This window comes from Galeopterus variegatus, unplaced genomic scaffold (assembly GCF_000696425.1).
Source record: "Galeopterus variegatus unplaced genomic scaffold, G_variegatus-3.0.2 Scaffold468, whole genome shotgun sequence".
Taxonomy (NCBI): Eukaryota; Metazoa; Chordata; class Mammalia; order Dermoptera; family Cynocephalidae; genus Galeopterus; species Galeopterus variegatus.
This window is the reverse complement of record NW_007726579.1, coordinates 83,861-103,308: the sequence shown is the minus strand read 5'-3', so window position 1 is coordinate 103,308 and position 19,448 is coordinate 83,861. Positions and strand designations below refer to the sequence as shown.

Sequence of the window (19,448 nt, the reverse complement as noted above, 5' to 3'; positions counted from 1 at the left end):
AAGGTAACTGAAGGAATAGAGAAACTGTGAGATTGAAAGAAGTAAAGAGTAAAGCAGCATAGAGCTAATAGTCTACAAATCTCTAGAAAAGCAGCAGCAAGGCCATTTTCTTTTCTTTTCTTTTTTTTTTTTTCCTTTTTGTCTTTTTTCGTGACTGGAAACGGATCGCAACCCTCAGTGTCGCGCCCGTACCGGACCGGGACCGGCAACGGGATCGCAACCCTCAGTGTTGCGCCCGCACCTTGCTCAGCCAGTGAGCGGCCGGTCTGTATGTGGGATCCGAACCCTCGGCGGGAGCGCCGCCGCACTCCCAAGAGGCGCACTGTAACAGTGCGCCACCGGGCCGGCCCCAGCAAGGCCATTTTCTAAAATAAGGGATACAGTAAAGTAGGACTGGAAACTTAAATCCAGAGGAGAATCTACAGGCAGCTGTTATGATGAATATACTACTAAATCATCAAAGATGAGAACAAAAATTGCCAGCATGAATTTTTGTAGGCACCATTCTGCAATTTCCTCTACACCCAGGAACAGAACCAGAGAAGCAGGTGAGTTAGGGATGTTAGAGACTTAAGAACTGATATGGGACAAAGGACTCTAATTAATGAAATGACTGGACAAAAGGTCTAGTCAGGACAGAGATTCAAGAACAGTCAGAAAAGATGGATAAAGAATATAAATTGAAAAATGACACTTTGTAGCTCTGCTGCTGAATCAAGCTATTAATCCCCTCAATAAATATTTAAGTATCTATTTTGTGCTAGACACTATTCTAGGCACTGAGGATACAGTAGTGAACAAAACATAGACCTTACAATCTAGGTGGGGTGACCAACAATAAACAAACATATAAGCTAAGATGGTGATAAGTGCTAGAAAGAAAAAATAAAGTAGGGTAATGGAAGATATGAAGGAATTATTTTTCCAAACAGGATGATCAGAAAAGACCCCTTTGGTAAGGTGACATGCAACCAGAAATCTGAAAGAGACAAAGGGGCAAAGTATGCAGATATCTTAGAGGGAAAACAGGAACCACAGTGAAATGCCCTGAAGCAGATGAGTACCTGGATAAGGACAGCTAGAGCAGAGTGGCTGAGAAACAGTCTGGGGACTATATCAAGTAGTATCTTGTATGGCAAGAAAAGAACTGGGATTTATCCCAAATGAGACAGAAAGTGACTTGACCTAACATTTTAAAAAGATCATTCTAGGGCCGGCCCGGTGGCGCACTGGATAGTGCGCCGCTTGGGAAGCGCGGCAGCGCTCCCATCCAAGGGTTCGGATCCCATGTACAGACCGGCTCCCGCTCACTGGCTGAGCGAGGCGCGGGAGCAACGCCGAGGCTTGCGATCCCGTCGCCGGTCCCCGGTCCGGTACGGGGGCAACACTGAGGGTTGCGATCCGTTGCCGGACACGGAAAAAAGAAAAAAAAAAAAGACAAAAAAAAAAAAAAAAAAGATCATTCTAGCTTCTCTATGGAGAACATGCTATATAGTGGCAAGGATAGAACTAGGAAGACCATTTAGAATGTGATCACAATAATCTATGTGAGAAATGATGGTGACTTTGAAAAGTGATTAGGAGGTGTTAGAAGAGTCAGATTCTGGGTATTATATTAAGGATAGAGCTAGCAGATTTACCAAAAAAACGAACATGAGGAGTAAGAGAAAGAAGAGTTGAGAAAGACTCCATGTTTTCTGTACTGAGCATTTGGAACAATAGAGTGGCCATTCAGTGAGGCCGTAGTTAAAGATCAAAGTTCAAATCTGACCATATTAAGTTTGAGATGCCTATTAGATATCCAACTGAAAATGCTGAGAAGGCCATCATATACAGCAAACCCTTGCACAACACAGGTTTAAATTATATGGGTCCACTTATATTCGTGCAAAAAAAAAAAAAAAAAAAAAAAAAAAAAAAAAAAAGATCATTCTAGCTTCTCTATGGAGAACATGCTATATAGTGGCAAGGATAGAACTAGGAAGACCATTTAGAATGTGATCACAATAATCTATGTGAGAAATGATGGTGACTTTGAAAAGTGATTAGGAGGTGTTAGAAGAGTCAGATTCTGGGTATTATATTAAGGATAGAGCTAGCAGATTTACCAAAAAAACGAACATGAGGAGTAAGAGAAAGAAGAGTTGAGAAAGACTCCATGTTTTCTGTACTGAGCATTTGGAACAATAGAGTGGCCATTCAGTGAGGCCGTAGTTAAAGATCAAAGTTCAAATCTGACCATATTAAGTTTGAGATGCCTATTAGATATCCAACTGAAAATGCTGAGAAGGCCATCATATACAGCAAACCCTTGCACAACACAGGTTTAAATTATATGGGTCCACTTATATTCGTGCCTAAATGCAGGGCTAACTTTTGGTATATATAGGTGAGCTCTAGAGGGCCAACTACTTAAGTACTTAACTGCTTAAGTAACAATATGGGGAAAGTTATACAAGGATTTTCCACTTCGAGGAGGGTCTGAGCCCCTAACCCTTACATTGTTCAAGGGTCAATTGTATAGGAATCTGGAGGTAGGGGAGAGGTCATGGCTTGAGATATAAATATGGGTCATCAGCATACAGATGGTAGTGAAAGTCATGGAACCAGATGGTATCCCTAGATGTAAATTAACTTAAAAAGGAGAGGTTGGAGCTCTAAGCCCAGGGACACTCCAAAATTAGAGGTCAGAAAGATGAGAAAAAAGTGGCAATGTAGACTAAAAAAATCAAGGCCAAGTAAGCAGAAGGAAAACTAGCAGTGCTGTTTCAAGAGTCCAAATGAATAAAGCGTTTTAAGGAGGAAGTGCCCAATTTTTGTCAAATATTGTTGAAGGCCAAATAAGAAAAGAAATGAGGATGACCATCGATTTTGGCAATATAAAGGTTAATGGTGGCCTTGTAAAAGCTGTTTATGTGGATTAGTGGGGAGTAGAGCCAGACTGGTATGTGTTTAATAGAGACCGGGAAAAGAGAAGGTAAACACAGAGAGCACAGATAGTTCTTTTAAGTAGTTTTGCTGTAAAAGGAAGCTGAGAAATGAAGCTTATTTCACAGAGTGGAGCATATGGCATATAATTATGATGCAAGAAGAAAATGATGCAAGAGGAAACAATGCTGCAAGAAACAGAAGGAAAAATTATAGGAACATCATCTTTGAAGGACCGGCCTCATATAGCTGAACAAACTGTTCATTCATAGAAATAGGAGGGAAGACAGAGTTGGTTGATGTGTGAATGACAGGATGTGGAGGTTTTCTTCTGATTACTTCTTTTCCTTTACTGAAACAGGATGCAAGATTGACAGGTTAGAGTGAGGATGAAGAAGGTTTTGGAAGTTGGAGAACAGAAATGAAAGAAAATGGTATGAAACAGTCATCTAGGAAAGTGGGAAACTGAATGAACTAAGGAAATATAGTATGTGCAGCACTAATGGACTATTCGATCATGAACTCAAAGTGAGACAAGTCAGCATGGTTTTGTTTCTCTCAGGTTACATTCCGTTGCTTTGGTGCAGGTACAAGGTAGAAAGAAAGTGAACTTAATGAAGATTAAGGATTTTCCATGGAAGTATGATAGAGGGAAGGGGGACACAAAGGAGTTGAGGGCATATTAAGGAAAAGGATTATACCAGTCAGGGGAGGGGGGAAGGGGAGGCAAGAGAAGGGGAGGGGAGGGGAGGGAAGGGGAGGATAATGATGGACCATAGAATCTAAGATGAATAAGAAAGCAAATGCAGATAAGGGAGGTGAAAATATGGCAGAGTCAATGGATTGAAGGTCATAGTAAAACTGAAGAATGATTGGTGTTGGGGTAATAGGAGGAGTGAACTGGAAAGACAGGAGCTGGTAACTGGAATGTAAAAGTTTGAAATTGAGAAAACAGGAGGATATAGTTATTATAATTGATAAGGTTTACAGTATGACCATAAGAGTGGACGTCTGGGAGGGATGAAGGACAGATTATTTGTGGTGAAAAAGTGAGGAACTGAGGGGTAAGGATCTTGAAGTGTGAAATCACCAAGAATTATGAGCAGTGTTGGAGAAAGATGAGCCAGGGGTATCTCTTAAGATTTAAATTATGATGGAGAATATCTGCAGTTTTGGTGTTCCTATATTGGTTTTATTCCTTCTACCTGTTCTGTGGTATACTGTGCTTCAGAAAAGTGCATTGTCAAAGAATTTCCTCTTTACTGCTATAACATAGCTGCTTTCCCTCAACAACACAGAGCTATATCTATGTGTTTGCAAGAGATCATGCTAAATGGACTAGATATTTAAGAAACAGATGAATTCTCTACCCTTGGCTCTTTAAGTTTAACATTCAGGGCATGACAATATTTCCAAATACTAGATTTATTGAGTTCTGACTATATTCCAAGGTTTCAGGAACAGGAGATATATGATTGATACTGCTTATTATTCTGTTCCATCAAAGCTAGCTTTACTTAAAACTCATCAAATATTTATTGGGTGCTTATTGTGTAATTTTGTACTTCTATAAAGAGGTGAGCAAAATAGACACAGTCACTGCCATGAGAGTACTGCCAAGAGAGCTTATAATTTAGACAATAATGAAAAGAATGAAAACAGCACAACTAGAAGGACTGCACTGGTAGCCAAAAAGGATAGCAACTATATCTCTTTATTCACAGACTCAAAGCATGAGATATTTTCCTCGCTTTACATTAAAAATGAGAAAACATGACTTTAGACTACATCCATTTAATTTTTTAAAAAATGAATAACAAAAGCAACACAAAATGATTTTTCTTTAAAACACTTTAGGATTAGAATAAAAATGTCAACTAAAGCCTTGCTTCCTCCTACCAAAGCAAAACAACTGAACACCAAACAGCTTAATTTTACATTTAAAAAAATATTTATCCAACATGGAAAATAAAAACTGTGTTGGGATAGAGGGTGATTTTTATTTGCCTTAGAAATTACCATTTTTCAATGTTACAATGTTGTTCGTGCAATAATTAAAATTGGGCTTAAGGAATAACTTACCCTTCGGTCGGCTGCTACAAGTCTAAACTCCTGCAATAACTTGCCAAGAAAAGATCTTTGTGGTTTCCGAAAGAGATGAATTGTCCCCTTAAAACAAACAAAAAATATACAGATCAGCAGTTAGGTATTTAGTCTTCATTGTTCCCATGTGATACAGTAGTAACAATTAATATTTATTTCGTAGTCAATACGTATTTGCCAAGCACTTATTCTAGACACTTTACATGTTATCTATCGATTTAATATTCACAATAATCCTATGAAGTGGAAACAATTTTTAGTAAGTTGCCCAAAGTCACAAAGCTAATAAATGGCAGAGCAGAATTGAAACCCAGGCATTTTAGCTTCAGACCACAATCTTTCTTTTTAAATGGATAAGGCAATTTGAGCCACAAAAGGAAATAGCTTGCCAAATAGCTCTACTAGAAAGAAAACATTACAATTTATCTAATCAAAGCTATATATATAAAAGTTCTAGGACCTATTATTATAGTAAAACCCTTGTGCTTCTCTCTTAGGCACTGAATCAAGGTAACTGACTTCCTAGCTAGTCTCCATGGCCCCTGCTAGTACATAGTATGGCGCTAGTAAAGGGTCTAGCAGTAGGGTTACCAATGAGAGAGGAGACAAAGTGGTGACCAGAGGGGATTTATCACCCAAGTTTAGAAAACTATATGGGAAAGCCTTAGCAGAAAGAAGAGTTCAAACATATGAGAAATTAACTTATGATAAAGAAAGTACCAAATACCAGTGGGAGAAAATATGAGCTATACCATAAATGGTTACTTTGATAAAGGTAATGTATCTTTTCTCTTATTATTTAAAAAATTAATATATAAAACTACAGAGTACTTGAAGAGAGTATAGATGAACAATTTTATGATCTTGGAGAAGCCTTTCTTAATAGAACATAAAACCAACAAGCTGTAAAGGAAAAACACTGATCAATTTTACTACATACTTTCATGTAGGAATACAATACCCTAAAGGGAAAAACAAACAAAAAAACACAGAGAAAAAGGTTAAACTGTGAAATATTTGTAATTCAACAGATCGATTTCCAATTTCCTCTACACACAAATAGCTTCCACAAATTAAAAAAAAAAAGACAAATGACCCAATTTAAAAAGTTGTATATTTATTTATTTATTATTATTTTTTTTTTTTTTAAAGATGACCGGTAAGGGGATCTTAACCCTTGACTTGGTGTTGTCAGCACCACGCTCACCCAGTGAGCTACCCGACCATCCCTATATAGGATCCGAACCTGTGGCCTTGGTGTTATCAGCACCGCACTCTCCTGAGTGAGCCACAGGCCGGCCCTAAAAGTTGTATATTTATAAAGCTGGCCAAATCAATACCTGTCTATTACAATAGCTGTTTTTTTTGGCAGCAGGCTGGTAACCCTTGACCTTACCTTGTTGGTCTATTCATTTTTATTCAGTGTTTCTTCTCTGTTTCACTTCAGTTTTTTTTCTTTTTTTTTGATGGCTGAACCCCTGACCTAGGTGTTACAAGGCTGCGCTCCAACTAGCTGAGCTAACTGGTCGGCCCAATATTTGTTTTTGAGACTCTGTGCTGTTAATTTGAAGTCATGTTTTGTGTTGATATTTTAAAACTAAAAATGGTATGCTTCTCCCTATACACAGTCACACCAATCTCTTATTGAACCCCAGCTTCAGCTGCTTTAGAGACCTGTCTTTATTAGGTGGCTTCCCAGCACATCCTCAGTCCCTTGTCACAGAGTGAATATCCTGTTTGCTATGTAGCCTATATTTAAAATCAGACCATTCCAAATTTGGTGAAAACCAGCATAACCACTTTCCTATGTGGTACAGATAATGAGGAAAAAATTTATGTCTTTGAAGAAGGCCAAAAAGGATACTTTAAGTGTTCATTCAAAAATTCTTAACCTTTAATATGCTGAAAATATGGCATGGCCCTATTAATTTTTCTGGCATAAGTTTCCAAAAGAAAATTCTATAGCTACTTTTATCAGCACCGCACTCTCCCGAGTGAGCCACTCTATAGCTACTTTTAGAAAGAAATTTTGTTATTCTAAAGGCAAGTAATTATTTCTAGGGGAAAAAAAAATCCTTCACAGTTTTCAATGGATAATACATAATAATTTGATCACTAAGTGCCATATAGTTAAATATTTGCATTTTAATTTTAACAAAATATTTTTGTAGATGGTAAAGGCCACAATACTATAACATACTACATGTCTACCTTGCTAAAGCTTGCCAATTTGACTCAAACACTGAAGCCCCAGAAAGCAGTGAAACTAGGGTATTAACAAATTATAAACGTAAAAAGCTTTTGGATCCAATTTAAGCAGAAGCATGATTTTGCTATAGTTATCATCTAGGGAAAAATTTGAGTAGTTATAAGGTATATCTCATTTCTTCAAAGCTTAGACATGTCATTAGTTGCATTATGCTAAGACTCAGGAAAGGCAGATAGGCCAAGTACTAGAAATCTGGCATAAGAACAACAATAGCAGAATGGTGATAACTGTAGATGCCAGGTTATGGGTACACAGGGGCTAACTATATTATAGTTTCTCTACTTTTGTGTATGCATGAAAACTTTTGCAATAAAAAAGTAATAAAATAATAAAGTAAAAAATATTTTAGGGAAGATGTATCTAAGATGGTGACCATGGAACTGCAAACCAAACATACTCCTAATCCCCTGCCTACAGAAGAGGAGAAAACAGATCTAGTCAGGAGGTTGCTAACCCAGACACTATATTAAATGTCCTCTACAGAACAGATGGGTGCTCAGGTTTTTTAAAGATGATAAAAGCAACATTTGGCAAGTAAACCTTTGTTTGATCTCTAAGTTTGATACTGTTGAAGACTTCTGGGCTCTGTACAACCATATCCAGTTGTCTAGTAATTTAATGCCTGGCTGTAGAGGATTCTTAAAGCAAATGTACTTCACAGGGCCTGGTTTTTCAAAGCCTTGCCATTTCAAATACTGACCTTGTGGAGGACTGGAAGTTTTCCTCAGGCTATAAAGTCTCTGGTGTAAGATAAAGATTTGTGGCACAGCAAGGTTGCTGGCTCAAGGACAGACTAGTTACTGACTGAGATGTAAAGATACTGAGAAATTGCTGTAAGAAGTAATGTTTGCTAAGATCAAGCTTTTGTTGATAGGACCACTTAATTGCCTTACTGGAATGTCATCTGGCTTGTTTCCCTGAAAGTTATCAGCCTATATTGTTAAACTATAACCCCACCTACATTCTCTTCCTGTAACTTCCTGGTCTGGAAAATAAATGCAGGAAGAGAACCCCAATTCAGGGTTAATTTCCCAAGGAAGGAATGCCTCTCGCTTGAGGGTTCCAGCGGGAGATTAACCACTTCAGGGTCTCTCACTGCTCAGAAGAGATGGGCTTTGAGTAATCCTTTGCATCTCCATCACCCAGGGGAAGTAGGGTGACAAATCCATGGGGGGCAAAGCAACACCAGGCTGTGACTACTCACTTTTTAAGGATAGTATTGAGCATTTGTGGGAAGATGAGGAGAATAAACAGGGAGGACAATGGCTAATTACACTGAACAAACAGCAGAGACAAAGTGACTTTGATTGCTTTTTTTTTTTTTTCCTTTTTGTCTTTTTTCGTGACCGGCAACGGATCGCAACCCTCAGTGTTGCCCCCGCACCTCGCTCAGCCAGTGAGCGGCCGGTCTGTATGTGGGGTCCGAACCCTCGGCGGGAGCGCCGCCGCACTTCCCAAGTGGTGCACTGTAGCAGTGCGCCACCGGGCCGGCCCCAACTTTGATCGCTTTTGGCTAGAGACACTGCTGTGCCTTATTGGGGAATCTTTTGATGATTATAGTGATGATGTACGCGGAGCTGTTAATGTTAGAGCTAAAGGTGATAAGACAGTAATATGGACTACTGAATGTGCATTACACATATAGGGAGGGTATACGAGGAAAGTTTGAGACTTCCTCCAAAGATAGTGACTGGTTTTCAGTCTCATGAACATACAGCTACTGAGAGCAGCTCTACCACTAAAAATAGGTTTGTTGTTTAAGAAGACACCTTCTGAGTACTCTCATAGGAGACTAAGTCAAGCAATGAAGATTTGGAAGCTGAACCAAAGCCTCTTCAAAAGCGGAGTGGACTGCATTTAAATTTGATTTCCATCTAAATATTACTAAGATATAAGAGAAGTCTCATTCACCTTTGTCTTGTACTTCTGTGTTCATATTTTTTTTAAATTTTGGCTAGAGTATCCACTATCCCAATCAAAGAATTACAGTACACATATCCCCAGAATCCATAAATGTGTTCCTGGTCCACTCTGTAATAGTTTAGTAGAATTACCATTACAAACACGTTTTACTCATTCACAATATTCAAAAAGTAACTTGCATTTCTATACCTTATAGGAAAAAATTCTATTTATGTTCCATTGTATGCAGGAGCATATTTTGCTAGTTTGAAAGAATATGATGCATGAAATTTTCTAGAAATTTTCTGTTTCTTTTTCCTGCATTGTCTTTGCTGTACTCTTGCTGATGGCTGCTAGATTTTATTTGTTTCCCTGCTTGATCACATTAGTGATTCTGATTTCAGTTTTTCATTTGTTTTGATTTTGTTTTTTTCCTCATGTAACACTGGTGAAGGATCCAGGAATATGACACAAAGGTGGAATAAACATTAATTTTGTGCATTCTTTGTTAGTTTTTTTGGTTTTCATAACTACAAAGCTTTGTTACAAATTTATGCATTTCATTCAAATTAGTGATCTATGTTTGTGTGACTTCCTAAACATTACTGTCGATTATAAAATGTAACATCATAATGACGTTCCTAAATAGAATTAGTATGACTGTTTTTGTATCTTAATGCTGTACTTTAACTTTGTATTACTTAAGTTATTTTGCTTTGGTTAAAAATGGCTCAAGTAGAAAAGCAGTCCCATTCATATTAAGACAGTGTACAAAACTGTAAATAAAATGTGTACAGTGAATTGTCTTTTAAAAAAGTTTTTTTTTAGGGGCTGGCTGGTTAGCTCACTCAGTAGAGGGTGGTGCTGATAACACCAGGGTTAAGGGGTTTGGATCCCCATACTGGCCAGCTGCCAAAAAAAGAAAAATGTAAACAGTAAAAGTAAAACATGAGAAAAGAGTTACTAATTTTGATATCCAAATAAACACCATTGTGTGTGTGACCGTAAGGTTGTGCTAAGCTAATACAGTTTAAAAGGAACAATATACTATTGTTATTTGAGATGTTAATAAATGTTAATGTTAATAAATATATTATTTTCTTAAAAAATTATGTGAGAGATATTTTGGTCTAACGATTAAAAATTCTGCTTAAATACTGTTATCCTTGGATATTCACTTCCTACATGAAGTCTTCATAGATCATCCCAAACTATAGTGGTTTTTATGCCACTTATTTCGTAACCACAGGATAGCCTTCACCTTGTTATCTTCCATTGTAAATTAATTTTTTAGTAACTTCACTAATGATAAGGGCAATATTTTCTTTACATTTCCTAAGAAAGCACTGTGTCTGCACACAGCATGTTCTTAATACACGAGTGACTCATAAAGTCTTTTTCCTAATAACCATTAAAATAAGCCTTAAATGCTTCTATTTCTCTATATTACTAATAGTAATGTTTCAAGCATAAAAATTTGGTGCCATTAGTTTATTCAGTGTTTTATAAAACGTATATTTATCAAAAACTTCCTCTGGGCCAGGCCTGCTGTACAAGGCTCTGGGGATACCAAAGTGAAACATACAGGTCCTGCTCTCAATGGGCTTACAGTTTAGGAAGTGAGAAAGGCAAATAAATACACAATTTGAACATAGTCTGGTAAGGGCTACAGATGTTATTGGTAAAAAGCACAAGGTATCCAAATTTAATCTTGTTAAATTAGGGCTGTGAGTTAATGAAGGTTTCTAACCTGAAAAATCTCTGAATTTTAACAGTTTCTTATTCCTTCATGAGTCTCTTAGGCATTTAGGTTTTTATGATATTTATGCATTTGTGAAGCTTTATATGATAAAATTGTTGCTTACATATTGGGACATGGGGAAAAGGCTCATGAAAAGGAATTAAAGAATGTAAGGATTATATTGACAAGGATGGGGGTAGGGAAGGGAGAATAATTCAGAGACTGCTCACTGTGGCTGGAATATGGACATACGTGTGTGTGTAAAAAAAATAAGCTGTAAAGGTAACAAGTTGACTATGGATGGTTTTGTATGCCATGCTAAACAGGACGTTATCTTGAGGGCTAAAAAAAAAAAAAAAAGAAAAATTGAGTAATTTTAAGCAATGGAGTGACATGGTCAAATTTTAGAACTGTAACTCTGGCTACATAAAGGTGAGTGTTTTTAAGATCTTAGTTGGATGCTATTTGGTCATTAGCCAAAAAAAGGTAAACTTTTACCCATTTTCTGTGCACAAAAGGATTACAGGGCTGGCCTGTTAGTTCAGTTGGTTAGAGCTGGTGTGTGAATACATTTTTTCAACCACATCCACTTAAGGAAACAACTTAGAGTGACAACAGCTCAGGCACAGTGATGTAGTCGCTTTCTCACATGTAAGCTATCAATAAGTACTCCATTAATTTTTCTGATAACATTTTCAAAAGGCACATACCACTTTGGCATTTGAAATCATAACCAACTGCTTATCTTCAGATAAAACTCAGAGAGCTACATATTTGATTTCTCAAAGCATAAAATGACTAACTCCGTTAACAAATTGTAGAGAAAACACCACATCCAACAACCATAACGTATACTGGGATCTTTCATTACTTTCTACAAACACAGAAGTAAGCAATAAAATGCCCTACCAACACCTTGACTTCCAGTAGTCACTGCCTTTAAGGAAGCTGCTGCCGTATCTGGCTATCTACCACTCAATAAAGCCAAGCTGCAGGGTGGAACACACACCTTAAAACTCTACTCATCCACAATAATCAACCACACTGTATATTGACAAAATAAAATAAAATAAAATAAAACAAAACCCTACTCATAAGCTTCTTTATTTCCACTGCCGTTACCGCTACTGCTCCATGCATCACTATTACAGTCGTTGTTGTGGTGTAAGTCGCTGACACCAGCAAGCAATTTTATTTTTACATCAAGAAAATCTCGGCAGGGAGAAGTCATAAACTCGACAGGAGCTTGGGCCGTAATCTCGAGCGTCAAAGGTACGGGTGAGGGGCCGAGGGGAATCAGAGACCTGGGGGAAGCCTTTCGGATGACAGCCGGTTCTCCTGAGGTAACCAACCGCAACTCTGAAGACCCTTCCTCTGGGAGGCAGAGGTATTTTAAGGCCCCTTCAGCACGAGAAAAGTTAAAAGGAGTCACCTACAGTAGAAACCCCTTCCCCCCAACGGCCGACTCACCATGGTAAGGAGCAACACAGCTCCCGCCGGAAGACGCTGTCGGGCTCGTTTATCCTAGACCGGAAGAGGCGGGGCAGCAGTGGCTGATTGGCTGCTGAGGTATAGAGGGCGGAAGAGAGTGTCCTAGCCTCCGGGTCCCGCCCCACTTCCCAGCTGCCCCTGCGTTTCGTAGAGGCGGAGGTGGCAGCTAGAGTGGTTCCTTCAAATCGTTGGTCGAAACTTGAAGCGCCGAGGACAAAGGCAGGAAGCTATCAGGGTCTAGTTGAAATAAAAAAGTTTGGGTGCCGAAGCGCTTTCGTCGATGTTGTGTGATTTAACCGTATGAAGTAGATAGTCATCCAGTTTTACAAGTGAGGAAACAAAGATTAAGAAGAGGGTGCTTGAAAAAATAATAAATGAAAATCCTCCAAATTTGGTAAAAGACAAATTTACAGATTCAAGCTTAGTAAACTATAACCCAAATAGAATAAACGCACCACCCACCCCCACACACACCTCGACATATCATTGTCAAACTTACGAATCCGACGATAACGAATATGACAAAGACGCTTTTGGAAAGCATCCAGAAAAAAAGGATATATATTGCACATATGGAAATGATTGGGATGACCATTGACTTCTCAGAAACAGTGGAGGCTAGTTTCATTAGTTTCTCCACGAAGTTTCTTTCCGAGTATCTCCCCATATTTCACACTCTTAAGAATGTATTTGTGAGGGGTCAAGGCTAATAGTGAAATATGTGATATCTACAAAAGAAAAAGAGTGTATGGGAGAATAAAAACAAAAACAAAAACAAGAACTTCCCCTTTATAGCACTTCTTGATGCTCTCAGACTGTAAAGGTTAGCTTGAGTAAAGCTAACATTGAACTAATACCATTATTTTTGACTAGGGAAAATGCTATTAAATATTTATTTTCATTCATTCATTCATTCATTCATTTGGTGGCTGGCCAGTATGGGGACCCAGACCCTTGACCTTGGTGTTATCAACAGCACACTAACCAACTGAGCTAACTGGCCAGTCCTAAATATATTTTAAAAAATAATCTGGGATGTGCAGATACAAAAATAATCTGGAATGTGCAGATACAAAGACAATTTAAAGTCTTTTTTTCTTGTTATTTCAGACTGACTACCATGTCAACATTTACTCGATCAAATGTCAATTTTATGTGGACATTAAAAGGTCTAAAATTTAAAGAAAAAAAAAAGGATTAAGAAACTTGCCTAGAGTCATACATCTAGTTTGTGGAAGTAGCTAAATTTGAACTCGGGCCAACTAATTACAAAGTACTACAATCTACTTCCTAAAATACTAGATTCTCTATAAAATTAATTTTATTATAGGGCCGGCCCGGTGGCGCACTGCTACAGTGTGCTGCTTGGGAAGTGCGGCGGCGCTCCCGCCGAGGGTTCGGATCCCACGTGCAGACTGGCCGCTCACTAGTTGAGCGAGGTGCGGGAGCAACACCGAGGGTTGCGATCCCGTGGCTGGTCCCGGTCTGGTACGGGAGCAACACTGAGGGTTGCGATCCGTTGCCAGTCACGAAAAAAGACAAAAAGGAAAAAAAAAATTAATTTTATTATAAAAGTAATGTTAATAATAAAAAAACTTGGAAAATAAAAATTAAATATAAAATTATCCATTTTATAAAGTTTAAATATGGAGCACATGTCTACGTCAGATATTGGTTTCATGAAAATTACATTCTAGTAAGAGGAGACAGAAAACAAGTAGGAGAAAGAAATTTTCAAAACATATTCATAAGTAGATGTAGAAAATAGGGTAATAGTATAAAGAGTAAATGAGTGGCTAATTTAGATTATTCGTGGTGAAGAAGTAAGGAAGTGAGAGGTAAGGATCTTGAAATGTGAAAGCACCAAGAATTATGTGCAGTGGTGAAGAGAGATGAACCAGGGGTATCTCTTAAGATTTAAATTATGATGGAGAGGGCCGGCCCATGGCTCACTCAGGAGAGTGTGGTGCTGATAACATCAAGGCCATGAGTTCAGATCCCATATAGGGATGGCCGGTTCGCTCACTGGCTGAGCGTGGTGCTGACAACACCAAGTCAAGGGTTAAGATCCCCTTACTGGTCATCTTTAAAAAAAAAAAAAATTATGATGGAGAATATCTGCACAGTTTTGGTGTTTCTATATTGTTTTTGTTCCTTCTACCTGTTCTATGGTATACCAAACATTTAAAAAGAATTAGCACCAGTACTTCACAAACTCTTCCAAAAACAAAAAGAAGAGGAGGAGGAAGGAACACTTCCCATCTGGTTCTATGAAGTCAGAATTACTGATACCAAAACTAAACAAAGACATCACAAGAAAATTACAGACCAATATCCATATGAAAATAGATGCAAAAAAACTCAATAGTAAAGGAAACTATCGACATATAAAAAGGATTATTCACCATGAATGAATAGCAATTATTGTAGGAATACAAGGTTGATTCAACACATGAAAATCAAACAATGTAATTCACCATATTATTAAAAGGCAAAAACCACAATTGTCTTAATAGATGCAGAAAAAGCATTTGACAGATAGAACACCTCTAGTAGACAAAACATTCAACAAACTAGGAACAAAACCACAGACCTAGGTCTTTTGTTAATTAGACCTTTTAGTTGGAGGTATACTGTTTTGTAATTAGACCTAGAGACTTGAATAAAGTCATTAGATTTTTAAATTTTGTTTTGAAAATGCTTTTTGCTATTAACCTATATTTTAATCTTCTGATTGGATTGCTTTTGCTTTTGCTATTACTGGTATTACAAAGTCTTGTTTCATGTGTTTTAATTACAATGCATTAATACAGTTTAATACATAAGGGAATGTTCAGAGGAAACAAATGGAAGCACGGAATCTCCAATCCAGTTCAAGCCAGCCCTAAGTCCTAATGATTGGAAGCCTCACTAGAATGGTGACCAATTATTAAAAAAGTGATAATCAAAATTTGCCTCAGGAGCTGGCCAGTTAGCACCGTTGGTAAGAGTGCAGCCTTATAGCTTCAAAGTCACAGGTTTGGATCCCTGTACTGGCCAGCCAGCAAAAAAAAAAGAAAAGAAAAGAAAAGAAAATTTGCCTTGGGTATCATGCATTAGCTTAATGAGGATATACACATCGATTTGTGAAAAAAATCACTTCGATTAGTTCATATTCTTGGATTAACAACTGTCAGGTTGTTAATTGTGCAGGCTCTTCCTAGTTCTCCTGCTTGGTTGGAAAATCTGAGACACCATAAAAAATACCCACTGTCAACTGATCATCACTGCCTCTCTTTTGTTTTATGGGATAAGCTAAGTCTCAAACTCCTCCTCGAAGAACTTCCACTTATATAAAATCACTTATAATCCAAAGTCTTACATTTTCCTTGAAAAATGGGAAGATATCAATATAGAACACAATTACAGAAACTTTTTTTGTTTTGGCAGCTCACCTGTACAGGGATCCAGACCTTTGATCTTGGTGTTATAAAACCACACCTTAAATAGCTGAGCTAAACAACCTCAATTATGAGAACTTTTAAAAATATTTATTTATTTATTTTTAAATTTATTTATAATTTTCATTGAATCAAAATTGATTATACATGTTTTGGGGTTCAACATTAAGATATGTTGATCAAATCAATATTACTAGCATATATATTGTTACAAACCATAATTATTCTTTATGCCCCTTGTCCAATCTCTCGCCAACCCCTTCTCCCTCCCCCACCCCCTCTAATTACCCTAGATTTCTTCTCTCCTTCTGAAAAAATAATGGTTTCTCTGTTGATTTGTTGCCTAGATGATCTGTCCATTGCTGAGAGGTGTGATCAGGTCCCCCAGTATTATCATAGAGCAGATGCTTCTTCTGTCACTCTGGAATGGGCTTTGTGGAGAGAGACATCCTCTTCTTGTCTTTATCTATACTGGTGACTCTCTTTGTGCCAATGCATTCCAGTGGCTGGTGGACTATCTGTGTGGTGGTTGTGGTATCTAGCTGCTTTCATGGCAGTTTTCATTCTAAGTTTAACTGATTTTTATTTTTATTTATTTATTTATTTATTTATTTTTTAAAAGATGACCGGTAAGGGGATCTTAACCCTTGACTTGGTGTTGTCAACACCACGTTCACCCAGTGAGCGAACTGGCCATCCCTATGTGGGATCCAAACCCGGGGCCTTGGTGTTATCAGCACCGCACTCTCCCGAGTGAGCCACGGGCCGGCCCCGGAGGTGATATTTTTGACATGCTCCTTGGTGCTGGCAGTGTGCCTGGTTGTGGGGAGTGTCCAGTCCCCTTCTCCATACTTCAGGTCCCCGGGTGGGCCCCAAGGCACTGGCATGGTGTGCCTGGTTGTGGGAGTGGGGTCCAGTCCTCTTCTCCATGACTTGGGTCCCTGGGTGGGCCCTCAGGTGCTGGCGTGGTGTGCCTGGTTGTGGGAGGGGGTCTGGTCCTCTTCTCCATGGCTTGGGTCCCTGGGTGGGCCCTGAGGTGCTGGCACAGTGTGCCTGGTTGTGGGAGGGGAAGTCTAGTCCTCTTCTCAATGCCCTGGGTCCCTGAGTAGGGCCCCAAGGCGCTGGCAGTGTATGTGGTTGTGGGCAGGGGTTCTGGTCCACTTCTCCATGCCTCGGGTCCTCAGGCGGGCCCTGAAGTGCTGGCGCAGTGTGCCTGATTGTGGGAGAGGGGTCCGGTCCCCTTCTCTATGCCTCAGGACCCCAGGTGGGCCCCAAGCCATTGGCGCAGTGTGCCTAGTTGTGGGAGGGGGGTCTGGTCCTGTTAAGGGACGCCCCAACCCCTCCTGACCTTAACATATGCATTCTGCTTCTGTACAAATCGCTTGCTAAAATAAATGGGGGAATAAACAGAGTAGCATGGCCAATCCCATTTTAGGCAGCTCTGCCATTTTAGCTTGAAAAGTCCCTATGGGGAATCCAGGGTGAGGAGGGGCTACAGGGCTACCCACAAAATTAGCTTATGTATCGCCGGCTTGCTTGCACTGGCTAGATTGTGTCAGGTGCATTTATTGGGCAGAGATTTACTCCTCTAAGCTTGGAGCAACCTGCCACCCTTTTGGTGACACTGCCTTTGTCCAAAGTACCATTCAAGGGGCCACAGGGAAAACTAAATTTTGTTCATGGACAGAAGGGCGACTCACCGTCTTAGGCAAGAACACAGTCACTCATTCGTTCATTTTAATGCCTGACTGTCCAGTGCCTTTATTGGGCATAGATTTACTCCACTAAGCTTGGAGCAACTGCCACCCCCATCAGAGTAAAACAATACTCTCTTCCGTTAAAGGCACGACAAGGGATAGAACCTCACATCAATAAATTAGAACAAAAAGGGATACTAGTGCCTTGCAAGTCTAGGTGGAATACTCCCCTGTTACCGGTCCAAAAGCCAGGGACAAATGACTACAGGCCTGTCCAGGACCTCCGGGAAGTCAATAAGCGGGTGGAAACTATCCATGCAACTGTACCAAATCCCTATACATTGTTGAGCCTGGTTAATCCCCTCCATCAGGTTTATACAGTGTTGGATTTAAAGGATGCCTTCTTCAGTCTGCCCCTAGCCGAAATCAGCCAGCCTCTGTTCACCTTCTAATGGGAAGCCCCAGATGGAAGCTACTCTGGTTAACTAACATGGACTAGACTGCCCTAAGGATTTAAAAACTCACCTACGCTGTTTGATAAAGCGTTGAGCCAAGACCTCCAAGATTTCAAGGTAAAGTGGGGATCAAATATAACACTGTTAAAATATGTCGATGACTTGCTATTGGCCGCACCCACCCTGGAGATTTGTAAACAAGCCACAGGGGATTTATTAAAGACCTTACAATACCTAGGATACTGGGTATCCGCTAAAAAGGCCCAACTTTGCTCCCTGATGGTGACATATTTGGGATATATCTTAAGCGCAGGGGAAAGGAAATTTTCCCCTGACTGCATAACAGCCATCATAAATATACCAGAGCCAAAGACTAAAAGGCAAATTCGAGAATTCCTAGGAGCCGCAGGATACTGTCGCTTATGGATTCTCAACTTTGCTGAAATCGCCCAGCCCCTCTATGAGGCTACTAAGGGACCAGGGGATCAAATTGCTTGGACTGAGACTCCAATTGGCATTCAACAACATAGAGGCCGCTCTTACGCAGGCCCCAGCCCTGGCACTGCCCAATCTAGAAAAGCCTTTTACCTTATTTGTGGCCGAAAACAAGGGCATCGCAAAGGGGGTGCTAACCCAAGATCTAGGGCCATGACCCAGTGGCCACCGGCTGGCCCACATGCTTACGAGCTACAGCTGCAACTGCACTCCTAGGAAAAGAAACTAATAAGTTAGCCTTGGGCCAGCTCCTAAATATTGTTACCTCTCATGGGGTAGAGACTCTACTAAAAACCCCACCAGGAAAATGGATTTCAGATGCAAGGTTAACTCATTACCAGACCCAACTGCTTGGACCCGAACATATTACATTCTCCAACCCAGTCGCCCTAAATCCAGCCACCTTGCTCCCTGACAGTGACCCTGACTGCTGCGAGGTTGCACATGATTGCCTTGAAATCTTAGCCACCTTTCAGGGCACCTGACCAGGGTTGCAAGACACTGCTCTCAAGGAGGCGGAGCTAACTCTTTTCACAGATGGCAGCAGCTACATAGTTGACGGAGTCAGGTATGCAGGTGCCACGGTGGCTACTCTTGAACGAGTACTATGGGCAGAAGCTCTCGGGTCCAAGACCTCAGCCCAGCGGGCAGAACTTATCGCTCTCACAGAAGGTAAGACTGTAAATATCTACACTGACAGTAGATATGCCTTTGCTACTGTACATATACATGGGGCCCTCTACAAAGAAAGAGGGTTACTCACTTCAGAAGGAAAGACAATTAAAAAGGTTCCTGAAATTCTTGCACTATTAGAAGCTATTTGGCTTCCAACCAAGGTTGCAGTTATTCATTGCAAGGCACATCAAAAGGGTACAACTGTAGAAACTCAAGGAAATAACTTCGCTGATAAGACTGCTAAAACAATGG

The 19,448-nt window shown here is 39.7% G+C and overlaps 1 protein-coding gene and 1 pseudogene across 1 annotated transcript in view; one reads left to right on the top strand and one right to left on the bottom strand.

The window, feature by feature from the left end:
* SLC30A6 (solute carrier family 30 (zinc transporter), member 6) overlaps positions 1–12,447 on the bottom strand; it is a 47,169-nt gene extending 34,722 nt beyond the window's left edge. The window contains exons 1-2 of the mRNA XM_008569146.1: positions 12,414–12,447; positions 5,011–5,097 (exon numbers count right to left, since the gene is read on the bottom strand). Of these exons, the coding sequence (XP_008567368.1) occupies positions 5,011–5,097; positions 12,414–12,416 (90 nt within the window). The 5' untranslated portion in view covers positions 12,417–12,447. The remainder of the gene's footprint in view (positions 1–5,010; positions 5,098–12,413) is intronic.
* LOC103587626 lies at positions 7,666–9,061 on the top strand (annotated as a pseudogene).
* Positions 12,448–19,448: the final 7,001 nt, after the last annotated feature.